Here is a 21659-nt window from a genome sequence, read left to right on the forward strand (position 1 = left end):
TACCGATGCCGAGAAGGAGGCCGAAGACGAGGCCGAGGACGAGGCCGAGGACGAGGCCGAGGACGAGGCCGAGGACCGTGACGAGGCCGAAGACGAGGCCGAGGACGAGGTCGAGGACGAGGCCGAGGACGGTGACGAGGCGGAGGACGAGGCGGAGGACGAGGCCGAAGACGAGGCCGAGGACGAGGTCGAGGACGAGGCCGAGGACGGTGACGAGGCGGAGGACGAGGCGGAGGACGAGGCCGAGGCCGAAGACGAAGCGGAGGACGAGGCTGAGGACCGTGACGAGGCGGAGGACGAGGCCGAGGCCGAAGACGAGGCGGAGGCCGAGGACGAGGCCGAGGACGAGGCCGAGGACGAGGCCGAGGACGAGGCCGAGGACGAGGCCGAGGACCGTGACGAGGCGGAGGACGAGGCCGAAGACGAGGCAGAGGACGAGGCCGAGGACGAGGCCGAAGACGAGGCGGAAGAGTAGGGAGTATGTCCGCCCTCGCCACCCCCACGACCAACCTCCGCCGCGACGGCTAGGGGGCGGCCTCCGGCCGCCGCCTGGCTCGGTTCACCGAGGTACCCCGCGAACCCCCCTGGATAATTCTGAAGGGCAAGCGGCTGTGTTGAGGTCCCTGTTGAAGTGCAAGGTTTGAGGTTGAAGCCCAAGTTGAAGTGGCGTTTCCTAGTAACATATCCCGCCGGCTTACCTCGCCAACTTGCCTTTCAAGCTCGCTCAAAATAGCAAGATAGCTGCCGCAATAGCGCTCTTTCTTTCCAAAATTCCCGCTCAAGTATTTTCCGACGAGCTTCGACATTCTATCTCCGCGCCCAGCGCGGAGGACGGGTGGCATGGGGAGGACCCAGCCTTGAACAAAGGCCCTACCCCGCACTCCACCTCACACCCGGGGCTACTAGCGGACCGGAGGCTCGGTGAGGCCTATGTTGGAGGGAAAGTCAAGGGAGTGACGGCGACCGCTTCGGCGGCGCGGACGACTACGTCGACAGCGTCACCGTCGGCGACGTCGTCGAGTTCGAGGTCGAGGGCGTCGACGAGCACATCCTCCACATGCACATCAACCCGTACCAGCTCCAGACCATCGACGTCGAGGACGAGACCTACTTCCAGGTCGGCGACTGGCACGACTCCCTCGCCTTCGAGGGCGGCGAGGACGCGCGCGTGCGCATGTCCGTCGACACGTTCACGGGCAAGATGATCCTCCACTGCCACATCCTCGAGCACGAGGACGAGGGCATGATGGCCGTCTACGACGTCCGCGGCGACGAGGGCGACGTCGTGTCCCAGGCCGAGGCGTTGGACCTGACCTGCTACCGGAACAGTGACCGCGGCTACGCCTACGCGGCCGGCGGCGGCGCGACGACGCGGACCTACGCGCCGTCCTACCAGCCGACGCCGAAGCCGAACTACGCGCCGACGGCGTCGCCGTCGACGAATGCGTGCGCGGACGACGACGCCTGGCGCAAGTCGAACGCGCCGGCCAAGGACTGCGCCTGGGTCGCGGCGCTCCCCGAGAGTCGGTGCGCCGTCAAGGGCGACGGTGTCTGGGCCTGGCGGGCCTGCCGCGAGTCGTGCGCGACGTGCGACTACGGCTGCGCGTCGGGCGTCGGCGACGACGCGGGCTGGCGCAAGAACGGCGCCGCGGACAAGGACTGCGGAGTCAACTTCCCAATAAGGCGTCCGCTAGCACGTAAAGACGTCCCCGGGCGAATCCTACGTCCGCAGAGGGTTCCTAGACGCTTTGGGGAGGTACAATGACGTTTTTGGGCTTCGGGCGGCGCCCCCCGGCGAAATCGTGAATTGTACCTTTCTCAAACCCCCGGCGAAGGTCTGCGGACGAAATAACACAGCCGAGTGAGAGGATGGAGCTACCATCTCAGCGCGCTGCGCGCGGTGGACTTGCTGCGCTGCGTGCCTGACCTCACACCCATTCGCGAGGGTCGTTTCTGCGCTCTGGCCAGCGACGAAGTCGAAATTTTCTCCCGCGCGGCGCGCGGGGCGGGTGCGGCGACTCTGTGGCAGCGGCCTCTCGGGCGGCGGCAGCGGCGGCTGCGCGGAGCAGGCTCGTTCTCTGGCGAGGGCGCGACCTCCTGCACGCCGCGCGTGAGCGGCACGTGCAGCTGCGCCGGTTCTGGACCGCTACGCGCACTGGATCCCGCCGAATTTTTCCTCCCGCGCTTCGCGCGGCAAGGAGGCGCTCGAGACCAAAACCGGTGCCTGGGCGCTGCGCGGCTTCATGGAGGTGGTCTAGAACATGTTCGAGGACGCCATGGACTTGGTCTCCGCTATAATCTCCACGCGCGCGCGCGACGACGACGACGACGACGACGACGACGACGACGACGACCGGCCGGCCGGCCGGCCGACCGACCGGCCGGGGCCGGGGCCGACGGCGCAAATGGCGTCCGTCGACGCCTCCGGCTTCGGCCCTGCGTCCCCGGGGTAAGACTAGGCGCCCCCGGCGTCGTAGCGACCGTAAATGCACTTTTCCCGATTAACGACGGGTCTGCCTCGCTTATTGGGAGGTTGACTCTGCGCCTGGGTGTCGAGCTTCTCCTACGCGCGGTCGGCCGTCGTCGGCGACGACGGCCGCCTGGCCTACGAGGCCTGCCCGGAGGCCGTGAAGCGCTGCTCCTACGACGGCTGCGACGACGACGCGGCGTGGCACAAGAAGGGCGATCCGGCGAAGGACTGCGCCTGGGCCGCGGCCGCGACGAGCCGCTGCATCGCCGTCGGCGACGACGGCGCCTACGGCTTCGAGGCCTGCAAGGCCGCGTGCGTCTCCTGCGCGGCGGCGCACGGCGACGCGTGCGCCGACGACGGCGCCTGGCACAAGGTCGACGCGCCGTCGAAGGACTGCGCCTGGGTCGCCAACAGCGAGGCGCGGTGCGCCGCCAAGGGCGCCGACGGCTCCTGGGCCTACGACGCCTGCCCGGCGGCCTGCGGCATCTGCGCCTAATCCCTCCCCGCCCTTCCTTCCCTTCCCTTCCTCATCCTTACCTTCCCTTCCTGCCCCCCCGCCCTCTGCTGCTCGCAAGGGTGAGTCTTCGGTGATTCCCCAGCGCGCGGCCTCCCGAGTCCCCCGTCCTGCCCCCCCCCCCGCCCTCTGCTGCTCGCAAGGTCGCTTATCCAGGGGGGTTCGTGGGGTGCCGGCGAGCAAAGCCAGGTGGCGGCCGGAGGCCGCCCCCTAGCCGTCGCGGCGGAGGTTGGTCGTGAGGGTGGCGAGGGCGGCGCGGTCCGCGAGGCGGCGCGCGTCGTCTTCGAGTCGGTGGGAGAGGGCGCGGGCCTTGGACGTCCAGGTGCCGTCGACGAACTTGAGGCCGGAGATCAGGTAGCGCGCGCGGTACTTCTGCTCGCAAAGGTGAGTCTTCGGTGATTCCCCAGCGTGCGACCTCATAATGTTACTATTGTAGCCGGAGCCTGCTCGAGGTTGGAGCTCAAACTGCGGAACATGGGACGTGAAAGACAGTGTGTGTTAGCGCGCCGAAGCGACGGGGATGGGGGTCCGGGGGCCGCGCGGCCCCCTACCGCGCCGCGGTCGCGTTGAACGGGTCGCCGGCGGCCTCGCCGCCGATGGAGGACCAGGGCGTGAAGCGGTAGCCGTTCTGCATGCCGACGTTGGACAGGGGCGTGGGGATGTCGAGCTTCGTCGCGAGCGTGCGGTTGCCGTCGACGTCGAGCCTGGGCAGCAAAAGGGTGCGAAATTCCCAACTTCAAAGGCTCATATCTCGGCCGTTTTCCACTCGTTTTGGCTGATTTTTGGACGAGCGATCATCTCTCGGAACGGTCTCGAAGCGTGGATGCTTTTTTTTCGGAACGCGCGCGCGCGGAACACTCATGTTGAAGCGACGTTGAATCACCCTTTTGCTGCCCTGCGTCGAGCTCGAAGATGGACGCGGCGCCCTTGGGGTTCTCGTCGTCGGACTCGACGGAGGAGAAGGCGACGAGGTAGTGGCCGTTGGCGAGGCGGTAGACGGAGCCGCCGACCTCGTTCCAGGTCGACCGCTGCGCGAAGGTCTGCATGTCCTCGGGCGACCGGTAGAGGCCCGTGACGTCGTCGGGCGCCTCGAACTGCCAGACGACGCGCGCGACCATGGCCTCCCGGTCGAGGCGGTACATGATGGCCCGGCTGAAGCACTGGCCCGTGCGCATGATCGTGCAGCCCGGCCGGTCCGTGCCGTCGTCCATCATGACGATGTTGCCGTTGTCGAGTTGGATGACCGCGTGGGGCTGGTAGAACTTGTCGAGGTCGCGCTCGAAGGTAAAGTCGGAGCCGACCTCGTCGTGGGAGCTCAGCGTCCACTGCAGCCCGCTCCCGTCGCGCTTCAGGGACCAGATCGTGTCCAGGTTCCGCGACGACACGAGAATGTTGTCGTCGCGGCCGACGGAGATCGACGACACGTGGTGGAACTCGATGGCGTTGCGCGCGGACGCGCCGGCGCAGGTCATGTGCACGCTGTTCCAGGCCGTCGTCTCGAAGAACGCGCCCGCGGACGTCGGCGAGAAGACGTCGTTGAGGTCGTAGAGCGTGCTGACGGCGTTGGCCTCGTGGTCCCAGGCGACGACCTCCGTCGTCGCGAAGGTGTCGACGTGCTCCACCAGGGTCTGCGTCGGCCCCATCTTGAGGGGCACGCTGACGTTGGGCACGACCATGGCCTTGTACTGCGTCGTTAAGACTTGAAGGTCCTTGGAGTTCTTGTCGACGCGGCACTCGTGCGAGAGCTTGTTGAAGTTCAGAGGACCGTCGCCGCAGGACTCGATGAACTGGGTCACCAGAGTCCCGTCCGGCAAGATCTTCTGGAGCTGGCTGTTGGCCTCGTAGAGCGACCCGTCCTCGCCCTTGAACGATTTCGCCGAGGTCCCCTTGCCGTGGTCCGTGAGCTCGCTGCAGGACCCGTCGGACCGAGCGATGAGGGCGATGGTGTGGTCCGGCAGGAAGTCCCAGGCCTCGAGCATGCAGAGCGAGTACATCCAGACGACCCAGCCCTCCGCGTCCACCGCGACGAGCCCCTGGAACCACTGCTTCGCCTGCTCGTGCGCCGTGTAGGACGGGTAGACCGCGAACGCGCCGACCTCGAAGGACGGCGCGTCGCCGGAGACGGCGGCGTAGGCGCCACTGTCGAAGCGGTGCCAGCCCGTGGACTGCGCCGTGAAGTAGCCGCCCGCGACCTCGACGGCCGCGGCGCCCTCGGCCGCCGCGAAGACGCGGTAGACGTAGTCCTGGGCCGCCCGCAGGCGGAAGAGGTCCACGCTGTAGGTCGCGCTCATCCCGTCGACGAGAAACGTCTCCGGCGCCGTCCAGAGGCTCGGCAGCGACGAGCCCTTGCGCGGCTTGTACTCGACGGACACGGAGAGCGTCGACCCGACGAAGTCGCTTCCGAACTTCACGGCCACCGTCGCGTAGAGGGGCATGAGCGCATCGGCGTCGGGGATCGTCGCCGTCGCCGTCGCGAGGGCGTCGGCGTCGCCCCCGGCGTCCTCGCCGGGCGGCGCCGCGTTGTTGGGCTTGGCGCCGACGGCGTCGAGGGCCGCGGGGCTCTGCGCTTTGTGCAGGGGGGCGAGCACGCCGAACCACGCGACGACGAGGAGCGCCGCCGCGGCGACGCGGCGGGACCGCGGCTCCATGGCGTCGGCGCCGACGACGGGCAGCCCCAAAGTCGTCGTCGAAATGCGATAGATACCGAGGTTCTTGACGGCAAGGTCGACCCGATGCTCACGACACCGTGTTCTCACGACTCGCCGCCGGACTCCGATGGCGATCCGCCACCGGACTTTAAAGCCGGGGCCGCGCCAAATCCACGCGAACCCCTCGGCCCCGCGGGTCGTCGCGGTCGTGGGGGGCGGGCGTTATGAAAAGGGGGGGCGGGTCGGGGGCGGGGCGCGCGGGCGCGGGCGCGTCCGCCGGCTCACACGTCGAACTCGACGAAGAAGTACTGGAGGCGCTTGTAGCAGGAGTTGTCGTTCCAGCCGCCGTTGCCGTCGAAGCAGACGCAGTCCTCCTCGCCGTTCTCGTCGGGTTCGTCCGTCCTTGAAGTTGGAGTAGAGGCCCTTGACGGGGCCGCCATACTGCCAGAACACCGTCGAGCCCATGTAGCCGTCGAGCCACGCGAACTCGCCCTCGTTGGTCATGTCCGTCGCGCCGATCCAGGCCTCGTTGCCATGGGCGTAGCCGTGGTGCGTCGTCATCTTCCGCAGCAGGAAGTCGTTCTCCTCGGCCGAGTCGATGGTCGCGAGGTAGCCGGGCGCGCCGCCGTAGCACCGGCCCCAGGCGTCCTGCTCGGCGCCGCGCCACGTCTCCTGGACCCAGTTGCCGCCGACGACCTGGTAGTGGTGGCCGTCGAACTCGAAGACGTCGTCGCCGTAGAGCGCGTACTCCATGTACTGCGGGGGGCGCGGGCGTCGCGGCGCGCGCGCGCGGTCGCGGGGGTGGCGGCGCGCGCGGCGGTCGCGGACGGGGCGGGGGCCGCGCACCTCGCAGCGCGACAGCCAGTGGTTGACGGCGCCGCCGTCGACGCCGCGGCCGTCCTCGAACCTAAGCGTCGCGCGTCGCGAAAGGCGCCCCACAACCCCCCCGGGGCGCGGAGACGCGCCCGCGGCCGCCGCCGCCGCCGCCGCCGTGGTCGAGGGCGTTGTTTGCCCTGCCCAAGGCAACGCAGGCGATGACGAACGAGATGAACCAGAGCGCGTAGAGGAGCGCCATGTGGTGGGTCAAATTCTCGGCGATGCAGCGCAGCGGCGACGCCGCGAAGCGCGTCTCGCCGCGGCGCTGGTTCATCGTGAGGCCGTCCTCGACCTCGAGGAGCGACGAGCCGCTGGGCGCCGCCGTGTAGTCTTCGTAGGTGGGCGGAACCTGCTCCATCACGCTGTTTCGCCCCCTCGGACTCCGCGGATCCGCACAGCGGCGGCGCGCAACGACTCCGAGGCAGCCCCGTCGGACCATGGCGGCGCACTTCGCGTCCCCGGCCCTCGGTCCCGACGCGCTCAAGTCGGCCCACTCGCGCCTCGACAAGCTCAAGATCTGCGGCGAGTGCCAGGGCCTGGGCATGGTCAAGCAGACGGATGGCGGCAAGGGCGCCCTCCACATCGTCCGCGACGTCAACTGCAGTAAGTGCCGCGGCGAGGGCATGATCTTCGTCGGCCCGCCGGCGGAGCGCGAGGCCTTCTACGCCGAGGCGAACCGGAAGCCGTCGACCGAGGGCCTCGCGGCCGCGGTCTCGCTCAAGGACGAGGGCGACGCGCTCGCCAAGTCGGGCGACTGGGCGAAAGCGGCGGCCAAGTACTCCGAGGCGCGGGGCCTGGACCGCTGCTACCTGCCGGCCCTCGCGAACCGCGCGCTCTGCCACCTCAAGCTCGCGGACTTTGGCAAGTGCGTCGCGGACTGCTCTTACGTCATCGCGACCGCGGACAAGGGCTCCGCGCTGCGGCTCAAGGCGCACCTCCGCCGCGCGACGGCTTCCGTCGCGCGCGGCGAGCGGGCCGATATGGGCGTGGCTTTGGATGATCTCGCGACGCTGCTCCGCGCGCAGCCGGGCCACCCGGCGGCGAAGAAGTTGCTGGAGGAGGCCCAAACCAAGGAGGCGGCCTTCCTCGCGGCGGAGAAGGAGGCGCTCCTCGGTAAGCCGGGCGACCCGAAGCCCGCCGAGGCCGGCGCGACGGACTTCGACATCCTCGACTAAATTGCGATAATTTCGCTGCAACTTTGTTAAGGTGAACTTGAGCTAGTTTGACGTTGACGCAGTCCGCCGTGCGATGAGCTCCCACTGCCGCAGAAAGCGCAGCCAACCCATGCGCTCGCCGTTCCACCTGCTCGTCGTCATGTCTACGCTCGCCCACAGCTTCGCGCCCGCACAACACCCGCCGCCGCGCCGCGCGGCGCCGCGCCGCGCCGTCGAGCCGACGCTCGGCGTCGACTTTGGCCTGCGGCGCACGGGCGTCTGCGTCGGCCGGGGCTACGCGTCGCGGCCGCTCGAGGTCGTGGAGAACTGCGGGAACCTGACGGCGCACGCGGCGGCGATCGTCGCGCTGGCCCTGCGCGAGGGCGCGACGGCGTTCGTCGTCGGCCTGCCGCTCGACCGCGACGGCTCCGAAACGGAGCAGAGCGGGGCAGGACAAGAGTGATTCAACGTCGCTTCAACGTGGGTGTTCCGCGCGCGCGCGTTTCGGAAAAAGCATCCACGCGTCGAGAGCGCTCCGAGAGATGATCGCTCGTCCAAAAATCAGCCGAAACGAGTGGAAAATGACCGAGAGAGGAGCCTTTGAAGTTGGGAATTTCGCACCCTTTTCCTGCCCAGGAGCAGAGCGGCCTGAGCCGCGCGTTCGCGGCGCGCCTCGCGGACGTCGCGGCGCTCCTCGTGCGCGACGCGACGTCCGTCGTGCTCTGGGACGAGCGCTTCAGCAGCCGCGAGGCCGAGGCGCTGCTGGCGTACTCGCCCGAGATGGCCGGCATGCTCGACGCCGTCGCCGCGGCCGCGATCCTCGACGATTTCTTCGCCGCGGAGACGCCCGCGGAGGCCGTGCGCGCGTCGCCGGCGGTGGTCGCGCGCGCGGCGGCCCGCGGCGCGCCGCCGCCGCCGCGGCCCCACCGGTCGCGCGCGCCGCCGGCCGCGCGCCGCGGGAAGGCGTCCCGGTTCATGAAGTACCTCGACGACGACGAGGCCGGCGCGGCGTCGTAAGGGGGGGAGCTTAGTGAGATGGGAGGAGCGGGGCGGCCGCGCGCCTAGGAGGACACCGCGGGGAAGACGACGCCGCGCGCCTCGCAGTGGGGCCAGGAGAAGTCCTCGTAGTAGTAGGACATCTTGTAGTCCTCGAGGGACATGTGGTCGAAGATCTCGCCGTTCGTGAGGTAGGCGGGCGCGTAGTCGCCGGTCTCGACGTCGAGGACCATGGACTTGAACGCCGTCAGGTCGTAGCCGTGGTGGCCCTTGCAGTCCGTCGTCGTGCTGTACTCGCAGTAGGACGTCATGGAGATGTCGCCGTAGGCCTTCCACTCCTTGGTCACGAAGGGGTCCGCGAGCATCTTGTAGTGCAGGAGGCGCTCCATGGTCGGGTGGATGGACCAGAAGGACACGTCCGCGGGCGACGCGGCCTCCATCTGCTCGCCCGGGTACCACGACATCTGGCAGAAGGCCGTCACGAAGGCCTCGTAGTCCTCGACCTGCAGATCGTCCAACCAGGCGTACGTGATGTCGCTGAGGCCCGTGCGGTAGAAGTTCTCCGCGTAGTAGAGCAGCTTCGCGACGATCGCGGCCGCGAAGTCGTCCTCGCCCGCCGCGCCCTTGCACACGAGGTGGCACTGGTCCTGGGGCGTGTCGTCGGAGCAGTACGTCGGCGACTCGAAGAGGCCGTCGCGCCAGAAATTTTTCGTAATACCCACCTGCATCAACGCGAGCGACTTGAGGCCCTCGGCGTCGAGCATGGGGAACTGCGCGCTTAAATCGCCGCAGTGCGTGAAGCCGCCGATGAAGTAGTGGATGGGCCCGTGGGGCGCGTAGCCCGCCGTCCAGACGTAGTCGAACCAGTTGTCGTAGGAGAAGGTCAGGTTGTAGTGGGCCTCGCAGGACGGCCACGTGTCCAGCGAGAACGTCGTGTCGCAGAACTCGTGGTTCCGAGTGAGGTACGGGTCCTTGTTCACGTTCCAGGGCGCGCGCAGGTACCCGTAGGGGTTGTGCGTCGTCGCGTTGCGGTCCCGCGTGACCTTCTGGTAGGCGAAGCGGCCTTTCGTGACCGTGTGGCGGTCGTCGTGCGTCGCGTTGCCGTACCAGTCGTCCGTCCAGAGCTTCGAGCTCCACAGATCCGCGGTGTTGCCGCCGCCGCCGCGGACGCGCGCGATGTCCTCCGTGTAGTCCCAGAACGGCAAGGCCAGGCTGGCGTCGACGGCCTGGAGCGCGAGCTCGAGCTCGTTGGTCACGGCGACGTGCTGCGTCAAGAAGCCCATGCCGTCGTGCATCGTGTCGATGTCGCGGCGCGCCGCGCGGTCCAAGTGCGTCTCCGTGAAGTAGTCGAGGGACCGGTAGTTGATGCCGTACGACTCTAAACCCGTGGCCGTGTCGACGGTCATGAGCGTCTTGAAGGCGTCGAAAAGCTTCTCGCGCTCCGCGGTTCTTAAAGCAAAAATGTTGCGCCGGACGTACTTGCACTCGACCGTCGTCGTCTCCTCGACGGCGTTCCCGCCCTGCTGGGACGGGTCGTCGGGCGACGCGTCGAGCCGCGCCGTGACGGCGTAGGTGCCGAGGCTCGCGAAGACGTAGGTCGCGCTGTGGCCCGCGATCGCGACGGCGTCCTCCGCGGCGCCGCTCGACTTTGCTATCGTCCAGCCGTAGGACCGCGACGGGTCCTCGGCGACGTTGCCCATCTTGAGGGTCGTCGCCCGGTGGGGCTCGACGAGGCGCCCGTAGGTCACGGACGGGTACATGGCCGCCGGGTGGCCCCGCGTAGCCGTGTACTCGTTGCTCACCTCGATGCCCAGGGGGCTCGACGCGCTCGAGAGCAGGGCGCTACCGCCGAGCGGCGCCTGGCTCCGCGACGCGACGAGGAACGCGCCGGGGATGGCGACGAGGAGGCTCAGCCCCGCCACGCGGGCCATCGTCGACCGGGCCTGCGTCTCACCCATCGTCGCGCCGGGCTGCCTCGACCGACGACGCCCGCGAAATCCTTGCTCGTATCTTCATCGTCCACCTTGCCGCCGGGGCTGCCCCGCTCCTTGCCGTCGTGTTCGTCCGCCGGCGGCGCCCGGCGCCATGGCGTCGGACGCGCGCGGCGCCGTCGGCGACTGGCTGGACCGCGTGACCGACGGCGCCATGGTCAACGTCTGCCTCACCTGGGCCGCGGGCTTCGGCCTCTTCGTCGCGAGCTTCAGCGCCGCGGCGGCCTACCCGGCGCCGCTCTTCGAGCTCGAGGTGCGCCTCGTGCGGCGCCTCGCCAAGGTCATCAAGCTCCTCGTCCTCGCGCTCGAGCTGCTGGCGCTGCCCAGCGTCCTGTGACGATTTTCGAGAGATTTTGACCGGGAAAACGAAGAGAAATCGAAGCCGTCGTGCTTGGTAGGCGCTGCCCCTGGTCTACGTGAGCGCCTTCAAGGAGAACCCGGCGGGGAGCCAGGACGCGACGATCGTCGCGCGGGACCTCAGCTGGAACTTTTGGTACCCGCGGTGCGTGAGCCAGATCGTGCTCCACGCCTTCTTGGGGCCGCACGTGAAGACGCACCACGCGCTGCGCTGGGCCTACCTCGCGGCCCTCGTCGGCTTCGTCGCGCTCGACTCCGTCGCGGCCGTCGCGCTGCAGGGCGTGCGGACGTGCGTCGCGAACCGGCGCTGCCGGAACCCGGACGGCTACGACTCCGCGGGCGTCGACCTGCTCGTCGCGCGCGAGCTCCTCGCGCTCGTCTGGGCCGAACTCAAATCTTCAACCCGACTTCAATGTGAGCGTATTTGACAGTTTCGACGCAGACTTTTCGGCCTCGCTTCGAGAACTCGACGAGAGCACTAGATTCGTCCAAAAATTAGCCGAATCGACTTAGATTTGACCGAGCTAGAGAATTCTGAAGTTTGGTCAGGACCACCCAAACCAGCGGTTGAATTCGGCACAGGCGCTCGTCGCCGAGACGTGGCTCCTGCTCTGCCTCGGCTACGTCATGGCGTCGCTCGGCTTCTGCCGGAACCGCTTCGACTTCCGCGTGCTCGGGAAGAAGTACGACCGCGGCGCGGTGCTCCGCGCGGAGATGACGCGCTGCGGCCTGCTGCCCGTCGACGACCCGCAGGTCCATCGGCCCCTCTTCGGCCTCCACAGCCGCGCGCCGGGCGCCGGGCCCGCGGCGCCGCGCGCCGCGGCGAACAAGGTCGCGCCCGCGCCGTCCTAAGGCCGCCCGTCGTTTAAAAAGGCGCGACCCCCCGGTCAGTTGGGCGCGGGCGCGTCGGCGTGGTGGTCGCTCTCGAGCCTGCGCGGGGCGCCTCCGACGCGGGCGGCGCGGACGAGACGCGGGCGCCGCGCGAGTAGGCGAGGCCGTTGACCTTGACGAGGCGGTGGTCGTGGCGGACCCAGGGGACGGACCTGCGCGGCGCGGCGTCGGCGCGGGGGGGGCTCGAGAAACCGGGGACCCGGCGCGACGCGCTCGAGGGCGAAGTTCCTGGCGAAGTCGGCGTCGGGCGTGATGCGCATGTGCTTGCAGAGGAACTTGCCGACGAAGTCGAGCGTGCGCTTCGACCGCGGCGACGAGTGCGTGCCCTCGACCATGGCGAGCACGCGGGGCCTGGGCAGCAAAAGGGTGATTCAACGTCGCTTCAATGTGAGTGTTCCGCGCGCGCGCGTTCCGGAAAAAAGCATACACGCTTCGAGACCGTTCCGAGAGATGATCGCTCGTCCAAAAATCAGCCGAAACGAGTGGAAAACGGCCGAGATAGGAGCCTTTGAAGTTGGGAATTTTGCTCTCTTTTGCTGCCCTGCGCGGGGCCCTCCGTAGCTCCGCACGAGCGCCTCCATGTGGGAGATGCCCACGAGGGAGTCGTCCTCGGCGTGGAGGAAGAGCGCGGGCGTCGCGCAGTCGCCGACGTGGTCGATGGGCTTGAGGTCCGAGATGTTGAACTTCGCCGTCTCGAGGATCGTCGTCTCGAGGAAGTGGAGCACGGCCTGCGTGACGACCCAGGGCGTCGAGAAGCCGCCGATGAGGCGCGTCGACGCCAGGTCCACGGCGAGCTGGTGGATGTCGCTGTAGGGGCTGTCGAGGACGACGGCGTCGAGCGGCTCGACGTCGACGCGCGCCGCCGCGTCGCCGCCGCGCGGCGCGGGCGCCTTGCTCGGCGTCGGCGGTGCCGGCGACTCCGGCGGCGGCGCCTCGCCGACGACGGCGGCGGCGAGCTGGTCGCTCAGCGTGCGCCGCGGCGCGCCCCGCGCGTCCGGCGCGGCCGCGGAATCTTTCCGCTTCTTCAGCAGCGACGACGCGCCCGCGCCGCGGCCGCGCGTGAGCTTCTCCATGTGCGTCGTGTCGCCCGACGCCGCGAGATAGAAGATGATGGACGCCGCGCCCATGGAGCAGCCCCAGGCGCCGAGGGACGACACCGTGCCCAGGCGCCTTACATAGCGCGCGACGACGTGCAGATCCCGCGACTCGCGCCACCCGAGCGACACGTAGGTCCCGTCGCTCAGGCCCGAGCCCGCGCAGTCGAAGGAGAAGAACGTGCAGCCCAGCGACAGCACCAAACTCACGTAGTGGAGCGCCTGGACGCGCGCGGCGGAGTTCGCGTGCATGAAAATCACGCACGGCCGTTTCGCGCCGCCGTCGCCGTAGGCCTCCGGCACCCAGTGCGAGCAGCGCAGCTCCTCGCCGCGCACGTTCCGGAGGCGCACGTCGCGGCGGTGGAAGCGGCCCGCGCCGTCGACGGCGAAGGACGTGGGCCCCAACCGCCGCTCGTCGTAGACGGAGCGCGGCGGACGAATGATCGCGAAGACCAAAGAATCGTAGAGATTGTTCAGGTACGTGCCGACGCTCTTCTGGGGCGGCCGCCCGGCGAGCTCCGTCGCCGCCGCCGGCGCGGCGGGCTTCTCGCTGTTCTCGTCGCCGCCGTCGCGCTCCGGCGGCGGCGGCGTCGACGACCGCTCCAAGTCTCGGTCCGCGCCCTCGTCCGTGCCCGCGCAGCGCGCGGTGTCCACGGCCGGCGGCGCCGGCGGGGCCTCCGGCGGCGGCGCCTCGCCGTCGGCCGGCGGCTTCGGCGGCGCGGACGGCAGCGCGGGCCGCACGTACTTGTGCGAAGGCGGGTCCTCGGCCCAGTCGAGCCTGCGCCGGACTCAAATCTTCAACCCGACGTCAATACGCGCGTAATTGAACGCCGTACTCTTCTGCCGTGCTTCGAGAACTCGACGGGAGCGATCGATTCGTCCAAACATCAGCCGAATCGACGTCGATGTGACCGAGCTCGAGAGTTCCGAAGTTTGGTCGGGATCACCCAGCTCGCTGTTTGATTCCGGCGCAGCGTCGAGCGTGCCGTAGTCGTCGAGCAGCGCGCAGCAGTCGCGCGCGGCGTCGCGGCCCTGGAGCCGGAAGACGCAGCGCACGCGCGCCGCGTCGTCGCCCTCGCTCGGCGGGGCCCACTCGAAGACGAGCTCGGACGCGCCCTTGCCGTCGTCGCCGTCGCCGTCCGTGCAGGGCCGCGGCACCCAGCGCGCGATGCGCCGCGCGGCTAAGACGCCGAGCGTGCGCAGCCGGTCCGTGGACAGCACGCGGACGCCGTCGCGGCCGACGCAGACGACGCACTTGTCCCGCGGGCCCCGCTTCTTGCCGCCGGGCGCCGCGTCGCCCAATTTTGGGCTCAAGACGTAGCCCGAGAACGCGACGGTGCCGAAGGAGTCCCAGGTCTCGACGATTGCCAAATAGTCCGACGCCGCCGACGCGTGGGGGTCGTTGAGGCGGAAGCCGAGCTCCACGAGCACGTCCAATTCCCACTCGCCCGACTCGCGGCTCTTCAACACGCGCTCGGGTAATAAGCTCCCCAACTTGGACCGCACCAAAGACACGGACGGCGTGAGCCGCGGCCGCGGCGACTCGCCGACGTCCAGCGGCGGCGCGCCCGCCGTGCCGTCGCGCGCGAGGCTCAGCGGCGGCGCCGCGGACGCGCGTGCCTCCGCCGCCTGCTCGTAGCGCGCGTCCGTGCCGCCGCCGCCCGCCGCCGCGGGCGCCGCGTCGGGCCGCCGCGAGAGCATCAAACCGCTGAGCTGCACGGCGGCGACCAGGGCCGCGTCCTCGAGCGGGCAGGGCCAGAGGTCCATCATGACGCACGCGCGCGCCTGCACGTAGGCCAGCCGCGTAATCCCGCCGTCGTCGGCCGCCGCGGACATGACGCAGCGCCGCAGCTCGTCGGTCCAGAGCCGCACGAGCAGGACGAGCCTTCCGGGCGCCTTGCCCTGGCGCGCGCAGGCCGCCGCGTTCGGGAACCGCGCGCGCCACGTCCGCGCGAGCGGCGGAGCCGTCGGCAAGCGGCGACGCGTCGACGACGCCCTCGGCCGTCGCCGCGTGGAAGGCGAGGTAGCGCGTCATCGCGGGGGCGATGTTCAGCGCCAGCGCCGCGGCCTCGAGGGCGTCGCCCACGGAGAAGTCGCTCCGGGACCGCAAGCAGGTCTTCGCGCCGTCGAGGAGGTAAAACGCGCGCGGCAAATCCGCGGAACGCGACCGCGCGTCGGCCGCGGCGGGCTCCGGCGCCCGGCGGCGCGGCGTCGCCCCGTTGGAGCTGCCCATGGCGCCCAGGGCGCTCCAGCGGCCGACGAGCGACGTGCCCTCGACGGCCGCGGCCGCGGGCCGCGGCGACGGCGCCGGCGACTGCTCGGGCGGCGGCGGCGGCGGCGGCGGCGCGTCGGCGTCGTCGCCGGCGGACTCGTCGTAGAGCTTCGTGATCTCCTTGGCGGGCACGCCGCGCAGGAACCGCGTCACCTGCGCGCGGGGGGGGGGGCGGCGTGCGGGGCCGGCCGCGCGGCGGCGCGACGCGGGCCGACGCGCGGCCCCGAGGCGCGGCGACCGCGGCTCGAAGGTGCCGCCGGGCGTGTTCTCGCCGGCGCCCGCCTGCTCCGCCCGCTCGTAGGCCTCGGGGAAGCTCAGCGGCCTGGGCGGGTCCACGGCCCCGGGCTGCGGCGGGTCCTCGTCGGGCGACGCGCGGGCCTTGCGGTACTTCTTGTGGAGGGACAGGAGCCGCTCCGGCGTCTTCGGGAGCGACCGGTTCGGCGCCTCGCCCGACATGGCCGGCCGCCGGGCGCCCGAATAGGGCTTTGCGGTTTGTCCACGCCAACCGAGCTCGAGAGGCCGGCTGCGGCGGCAGGCGACGGAGAGGCGCGGCTTGCGGCAAATGTTTCAGTTTTCTTTCGGCGAGCAGTTCAAGGTGAGCTCGAAGCAGCCCCGAAGTCGATGGCCCGCCGCTGAGGCGCGTCATGCGCCCATGCGCACGATCACCGTCGTCGCCAAGGAGGTGTGCCAGCCCGCGTGCGACGCCGTGGCCATCGAGCTCGACGTCGCCGACGGCGCGACGGTCAAAGATGCGAAGCGGCTCCTGTCCATCGCGAAGCCGGCCTGGGTCACGGAGAAGCAGCTCTGGGGCGCCGGCGGCGCTACCCTCGCCGACGGCGACGCCCTCGCGGGCCGCGGCGACTTCCTGGCCTGGGTGTCCTGCGTCTGCCAGAGGAAAACGCTCGCGAACCTCTTTCTGCCCCCGGGCCACGCGGCGGCGCCGGCCGCGGGCGCGGCGCCCGACGACCACGCGCTCTGGGACGACGTCATCGACTAGGCGCGGCGCGGGGGTCGACCGGTAATGGTCGGCGCTACCTCGCGTCGGTCGGCCGCGCGTTCGTTCGTTTTTGTGTATGTTGAAGTTTCGCCGCTTCAACTTTGGCCGACCAGACTCGCGGTCGCGGCTGCGGTGAGAACCATCGCGACGAACCGCCATCGGGGCTGCCTGCCACCAAACCGGGCGGCCGGGACGCGGCGCCGAGACACGGAGAGCATCACCAACTGGGCTGCCGGGACGCGGCGCCGAGACGCGGAGAGCATGGTGTTGATCACGGACGAGAACGATGAGAAATACCGGGAGCTGCGACGGAACGAAGAAACGACAGTGGGGGAGCTCAAGGTCTTGATCGACAAAATGGGGCTCACGGGCACCGTCAAGAAGAACGTTGGGGGCGCATTGCAACGCAAGAAGTCGGACATTCGCGCCGAGATCCTCAAATGGTACCCCGATCCCGACCGCCCACCTCTGGGCGAGGTCTCCGCCAACCCGCGGGCCCCGCCGCCGCCGCCGCCGCCGGAGTTCGCCTCGCCGGTCGCGACGCGCCGGGCCGCGGTGCCCCTCCGGACGCCGCAGCAGAAGCTGGACGACGCGCTTGAAACGCGGGATAAGGCCGCGGCGGTGGCCAGCCTCCAGGTCCTCAGCCCAAGCGGCTTCAAAGGCATGAAATTCAAGCTCAACGAAGTCAAGCAGAAGTTCCCGGAGGAGACCAAGGGCGTCAAGGGGCTCGGCGCGAAGGGCTACACGCTCGCAGACTTTGGCGAGAGCCTCATCAAAGCGCTCGAGAAAGCCATGCGTCCGTCGGCGCCGCCCGGGGCCGAGGCGACGCGAGCGCGCGTCGTGGAGGCGCCGGTGCCCGAGGCAGCGCCGGCGGCCGCGCCGATGGAGGTCGAGCTTCGGGCGGCGACGGAGCCGGCCGCGCCCGAGGCGCCGCGGCTCGCGGCCATGGAGGTCGACGCCGCGCCGCCGCGGACGGAGGCGCCGGCCGCGCCGCCGCCGTCGCCGGAGCCCGACTTCTTCGAAGCCGTGTCGAACCTCTTCGGCTGGCTCGCGCCCGCCGCGGCGGAGACCGAGGACGCCGCCGCGCCGCCGGTTCCCGCGCCGGCCGCGACCAACTGGTTGGGCATCCCAAACTCCGGCGTCGAGGAGCGCAAGGACGACGACGCCGCGGCGCCGACGCCCGCCGCGCCGCCGGCCCCGGTCGCGCCCGGGGAGCCCGGCTGGCCGCAGGTCGCCCGGCGCCTCGCGTCGATCCCGCCCGCGATCGCCGGCGAGGCGACGACCTTCGCGGAGCGCTTCGCGCTGGCCCGCTACGCGCTCGGGAGCGACTGCAGCCCCGACGACAACGAGCACCGGTGGCGGGACATGGGCGCGCGCGGCGTCGCGAACGTGCGCCGCGCCGCGAGGCTCACGTCCGCGGGCGGCGACCTCGCGCTGGAGCTCGAGGCCGACGACCACGTCGACGCGGGCGACGAGAAGAAGGCGAAGTTCCGCTTCCTGCCCGAGGCCGTCCGCGAGGCCGACGGCCGGCGCGCGCACAGAGATTTCGGCGTCGACCGCTTCCTCTACGTGGCGGTCGACGAGGCCGCGTCGGATCGCGAGCTTCGCGCGGCGCGCGCGCCGCTCCAGTTGGCGGCGTGCCAGTACCGCCTGCTCTTCTCGTACCACGACCGCCCGCTGCTCGTCTTCTTCGCCGAGGCGGGCCCCGGGCTCCGCGACGTCTCCGTCGAGGCGGTGCGCGACGCGATCGTGCCGCCGGAGGTCCGCCGCGCGCTCGGGCGCCGCAAGGCCGCGAAGCGCCTCCGCCTCGCCTTCAGCAAGACGCTCCGCGGCGTCGACCTCGCGCCGGACCAGGTCGCCTACCCGCGGGAGCCGATCCGCGCGGGCGACGGCGAGGACGCCGTCGACGGGCTCGCGCTCGTCTCTCGGACCGCGCTCCGGGAGTCGGGCCTCTGGAGCTTCGACGCGGTCCAGATCCGCTTCCGCGGGGCCAAGGCCATGGCCCTCGCCGTCGACGACGCCTACCTCCGCGAGAACTTCGGCGACGGGTGCCACCTCGCGCTCTACCCGTCGGCCGTGAAGTTCCGCTTCGCCGAGGCGGCGTCGGCGCCCCTGGAATTCGTCTCGTGCGCGCGCCGGCGGAGCGCGAATCTCTCGGAGCAGCACGTCGCCGCGCTCGTCGCCCGCGGGGCCCGCGCGGACGACCTCGCCGCCCTCGCGGACGAGACGCGCGAGGAGCTCGTCTGCGACCTCGCGGACGAGCGCCGGGCGCGGCGCGCGTTCCGCGGCGGCGGCGACGACGGCGACACGGCGCCCTGGGTCCTGGGCCCGAACATGCTCCGCGCGGGATTCGCGCTCGAGGAGCCCCTCCTGCAGCACTGCCTCAGGATCTGCGCGAAACAGAAGCTCCGCGGCTGGAAGGGCGACGGCGACGAGGACACGTCCCGCATCGCGCTGCCGCGGAGCGCGGCCGCGCGGCTCTACGTCGTCGCGGACCCGACGTCGTCCCTCGCGCCCGGACACTGCGTCGTCGGCGTCGACGACGACGAGGTCAAGATCGAGGGCCCGGTCGCGATCATGACGGATCCGACGCTCGCGCCGGAGGACGTCCTGGTCCTCGACGCGGTGCCGCCGCCCCCGGCGCTGCTCGAAGCGCTCGGCCGCGTTCCGCGCGGCGTGCTGATGTTGCCCACGACGGCCCGGCACCCGACGGCCGAGTTCTTGTGCGGCGGCGACTACGACGGCGACACGGCCGTCGTCCTCTGGAGGCGCGAGATCGTGGACGGACTCGGCGCCGCGCCCGGCGCCGAGGCGCTGCTCGCGCGCCGCCGCGCCGCGGTCGCCCGGGTCGGCGGCGAGCGGACCGACGGGCCCCCGGTCGTCGCCGACGCCGCGGAGGCGGCCATCGACGTCGCCGTCCACGCGCGGGCCGCCGCGCGCGCGCTCCAGCGAGCCGGCTACGAGTTCAAGCGGGCCGTCAGGCGCGGCCACGCCGTGCCGGGCGACGGGTCCCTTTCGCTGGCGAACTTCGCGCTGAAAGACTTTCCCTACGACGCCACGCCCTGGACGCCCGGCGGCTACGACCGGGCCGTCGGCCCCGCCGACTACGCCGGAGCGCAGGCGTCGCTCCGGGCGAAACTGAACGACGTCCTCGGCGACCTCGAGGCGTTCGACTTCGGCCGCGAGCCCGCGTTCGATCCGTCGCTCCTCGACCTCGCCCACGGCGACGGCGGCGACGCGGCGGTCCGCGCGCGGAAATGGGCCGCGGCGGCGCGCGACGCGTACAACGGCGACGTCGCGCGCGCGTGCCGCTTCCCCGAGGGCCCGCTTCGAAACGAGGCCTGCGGCAAGGTCAAGCGCGACCATCAGGCGAAATTCCTCGAAGCGTGGTCGCCGGTGGATCGCGAGCGCGCGGCGCTCCACCTCTACGCCGCGGCCCACGACAAGTTCCGCGAGACGCCGGACCGGGGCTGGAAGTTCGCCTTCGAGATCGCCGCGCCCGAGCTCCTCCGCGCGAAGCGGGCCCCGCCGCGCGGCCCCTAGGCGCCCCGACGTCGCGTTCCTCCTTTCGTATCCACTCCTACCACGCGGCGGGCACGGCGCAGAACGCGAAGATGCGGTGAGGTTGGGATTTGTTCTTTTCGGGGTGGTTTTGCACAAGCATGGTGTTTACACGACCTGGAGCGTCGCGCGGCACGTCGGGCACGTCATCTGGGTGCTCGCCCAGTCCGTGATGCAGTCCTTGCAGAAGAGGTGGCCGCAGACGAGCGCCGCGGTGGCGCCCGTCATCGGGTCGAGGCAGACGGGGCACTCCTCGGGCTCCTCCTCGGGCTCCTCCTGGGGCGGCTCGGGCTCCTGGACGCGCGCGCGCTTGTTGGCTCGCGACGCCGCGAGCGCCTCGACGTCGGCGGCGGCGTAGGTCTTGATGTCGCAGGCGAATGGGTATTTGCTGTTCTTCGACCGCCGCGCGATCTCGAAGGGGAGGTCCGCGAAGGAATGTTTCGTCAGCTGCGGGTAGCGCTTCAGGGCCGTCTTCCGGTCGTATCGACGACCGGCTTCCACCTCGAGCCAGCGCGGGTCGACCGGTTCCTGGTCCGGCGCGGCGAGGCGCGCGACGAGCGCGTCGACGTCGGCGGCGAGGTAGGTCTTGACGTCGCGGGGGCCCTTGCAGGGCTTCGGCCGCCGCGCGATCTCGAAGGGGAGGTCATCAAAGGAATGACACGTCAGCTGCGGGTAGCGCTTCAGGGCCGTCCTCTGGTCGTAACGCGCGCGGGATTCCACCTCGCGCCAGCGCAGGTCGACCGGTTCCGGGTCCGGCGCGGCGAGCCGCGCGACGAGGACGTCGACGTCAGCGGCGAGATAGGTCATGACGTCGCGTGGCGGGCCCTTGCCGATCCACGGCTTCCGCGCGATCTCGAAGGGGAGGTCCACGAAATGGTAAGTGTTCAGCTGCGGGTACAGCTCCATCGCCGTCTTCGCTGTGTGCCGCGTTCCCGCTTCGACCTCGCCATAAAGCGCGACCTTCGCCTCCATCGCCCGCTGCGTCGGCTAAATTCTGGCTCCAAGAGCCCCGGGCAGAAGCGTGCGCATCGACTTTGAGAGTCGATAAGGGTCTTGTGGATATTTTCTGGAGCGCCTGGCGAGCCTCCAAAATCGACGACATGATCTCCGCCCTCAGGACTCGCCATCGCCGGCGTCGCCCGCGCCGTCCGCGACTTCGAGGAGATCGCGAGCGTAGGACTACGGAGGCTAAGCGCGGTCTTGCACGAGTATGGGCCTCTAGAGACGATACGAGCCCGAGGCGCGGACGCGCGAGCCGCGCCGCGACGCGCGCTCGCTCGTCGCCGTCGTCGTGGGCCTCGCGGACTACGGGTCCGAGTACACGGGGGGCATCTACCTAGGCTCAGGGCAGGGGCTCGTCGTGGTCCCCGAGGCGCGAGAGGTAGACGAACGCGTCCGTGCCGAAGCCCTCCATGGACATGAGCGTGAGGTCGCCGCCGAAGTAGCGCGCGTAGGCGCGCGAGATGGGGAGGCCGTAGCCGAGCCCCGCGAGGGGCGCGCCGACGAAGTCCGTGCCGTCGTTGTTGAAGCCCCGCGCCTGGACGTCGGCCGACGCCGTCGTGTAGAGGTAGGACCAGACGCGGCGCAAATCGCTCCGCGCGATGCCGCCGCCCTCGTCGCTGATCTTGAGCGCGACGTCCTCGTTGTCCTCGCCGTCGGCGACGATGACTCTGATGTCCGCGGGCTCGTCGGCGTCGAGCGCGAGCTGCTTCTCGCAGGACGCGCGCATCGAGTTCTTCAATAGCTCCAGCAGGATGTAGAAGACGTGGTCGGGCACGTACTCAAAGTCCAGGTCCGTGCGCCCGATGATCTTCACGGCCGGCGCGACGCCGAACTGG

At 70.5% G+C, this 21659-nt stretch overlaps 6 protein-coding genes across 6 annotated transcripts in view; 3 read left to right on the plus strand and 3 right to left on the minus strand.

Annotated features, from left to right (window-relative positions):
* The window catches only part of AURANDRAFT_67552 (expressed protein), a gene marked incomplete at both ends in the record, with an annotated part of 2344 nt that extends 579 nt beyond the window's left edge, over positions 1–1765 (plus strand). The window contains 3 exons of the mRNA XM_009043022.1: positions 17–471; positions 734–782; positions 1118–1765. Coding sequence (XP_009041270.1) covers positions 17–471; positions 734–782; positions 1118–1765 — 1152 coding nt within the window. The remainder of the gene's footprint in view (positions 1–16; positions 472–733; positions 783–1117) is intronic.
* Positions 1766–3531: 1766 nt separating this feature from the next.
* Positions 3532–5632, minus strand: AURANDRAFT_67553 (hypothetical protein; the record flags this gene model as incomplete). Its single annotated transcript, XM_009043054.1, has 2 exons — positions 3532–3688; positions 3858–5632. 2 exons carry the CDS (start codon positions 5630–5632, stop codon positions 3532–3534), a joined length of 1932 nt encoding a protein of 643 aa, XP_009041302.1.
* Positions 5633–6166: 534 nt separating this feature from the next.
* On the plus strand, positions 6167–8125 carry AURANDRAFT_67554 (hypothetical protein; the record flags this gene model as incomplete). Its single annotated transcript, XM_009043023.1, has 4 exons — positions 6167–6545; positions 6664–6776; positions 6847–7621; positions 7746–8125. The coding sequence occupies 4 exons, from the start codon at positions 6167–6169 to the stop codon at positions 8123–8125; spliced, it is 1647 nt and encodes a 548-aa protein (XP_009041271.1).
* Positions 8126–8723: 598 nt separating this feature from the next.
* Positions 8724–10589, minus strand: AURANDRAFT_67555 (hypothetical protein; the record flags this gene model as incomplete). Its single annotated transcript, XM_009043053.1, has 1 exon — positions 8724–10589. The coding sequence occupies one exon, from the start codon at positions 10587–10589 to the stop codon at positions 8724–8726; it is 1866 nt and encodes a 621-aa protein (XP_009041301.1).
* A 1304-nt stretch (positions 10590–11893) lies between these two features.
* Positions 11894–15719, minus strand: AURANDRAFT_72626 (hypothetical protein; the record flags this gene model as incomplete). The annotated part of the gene is made up of 6 exons (XM_009043052.1): positions 11894–11936; positions 11972–12049; positions 12090–12248; positions 12378–13769; positions 13893–14893; positions 14925–15719. 6 exons carry the CDS (start codon positions 15717–15719, stop codon positions 11894–11896), a joined length of 3468 nt encoding a protein of 1155 aa, XP_009041300.1.
* An 802-nt stretch (positions 15720–16521) lies between these two features.
* On the plus strand, positions 16522–21565 carry AURANDRAFT_67557 (hypothetical protein; the record flags this gene model as incomplete). The annotated part of the gene is made up of 4 exons (XM_009043024.1): positions 16522–19736; positions 19804–19879; positions 20014–20842; positions 21162–21565. The coding sequence occupies 4 exons, from the start codon at positions 16522–16524 to the stop codon at positions 21563–21565; spliced, it is 4524 nt and encodes a 1507-aa protein (XP_009041272.1).
* Positions 21566–21659: the final 94 nt, after the last annotated feature.

Source organism: Aureococcus anophagefferens (genome assembly GCF_000186865.1).
Source record: "Aureococcus anophagefferens unplaced genomic scaffold AURANscaffold_41, whole genome shotgun sequence".
NCBI classification, from domain to species: domain Eukaryota; class Pelagophyceae; order Pelagomonadales; family Pelagomonadaceae; genus Aureococcus; species Aureococcus anophagefferens.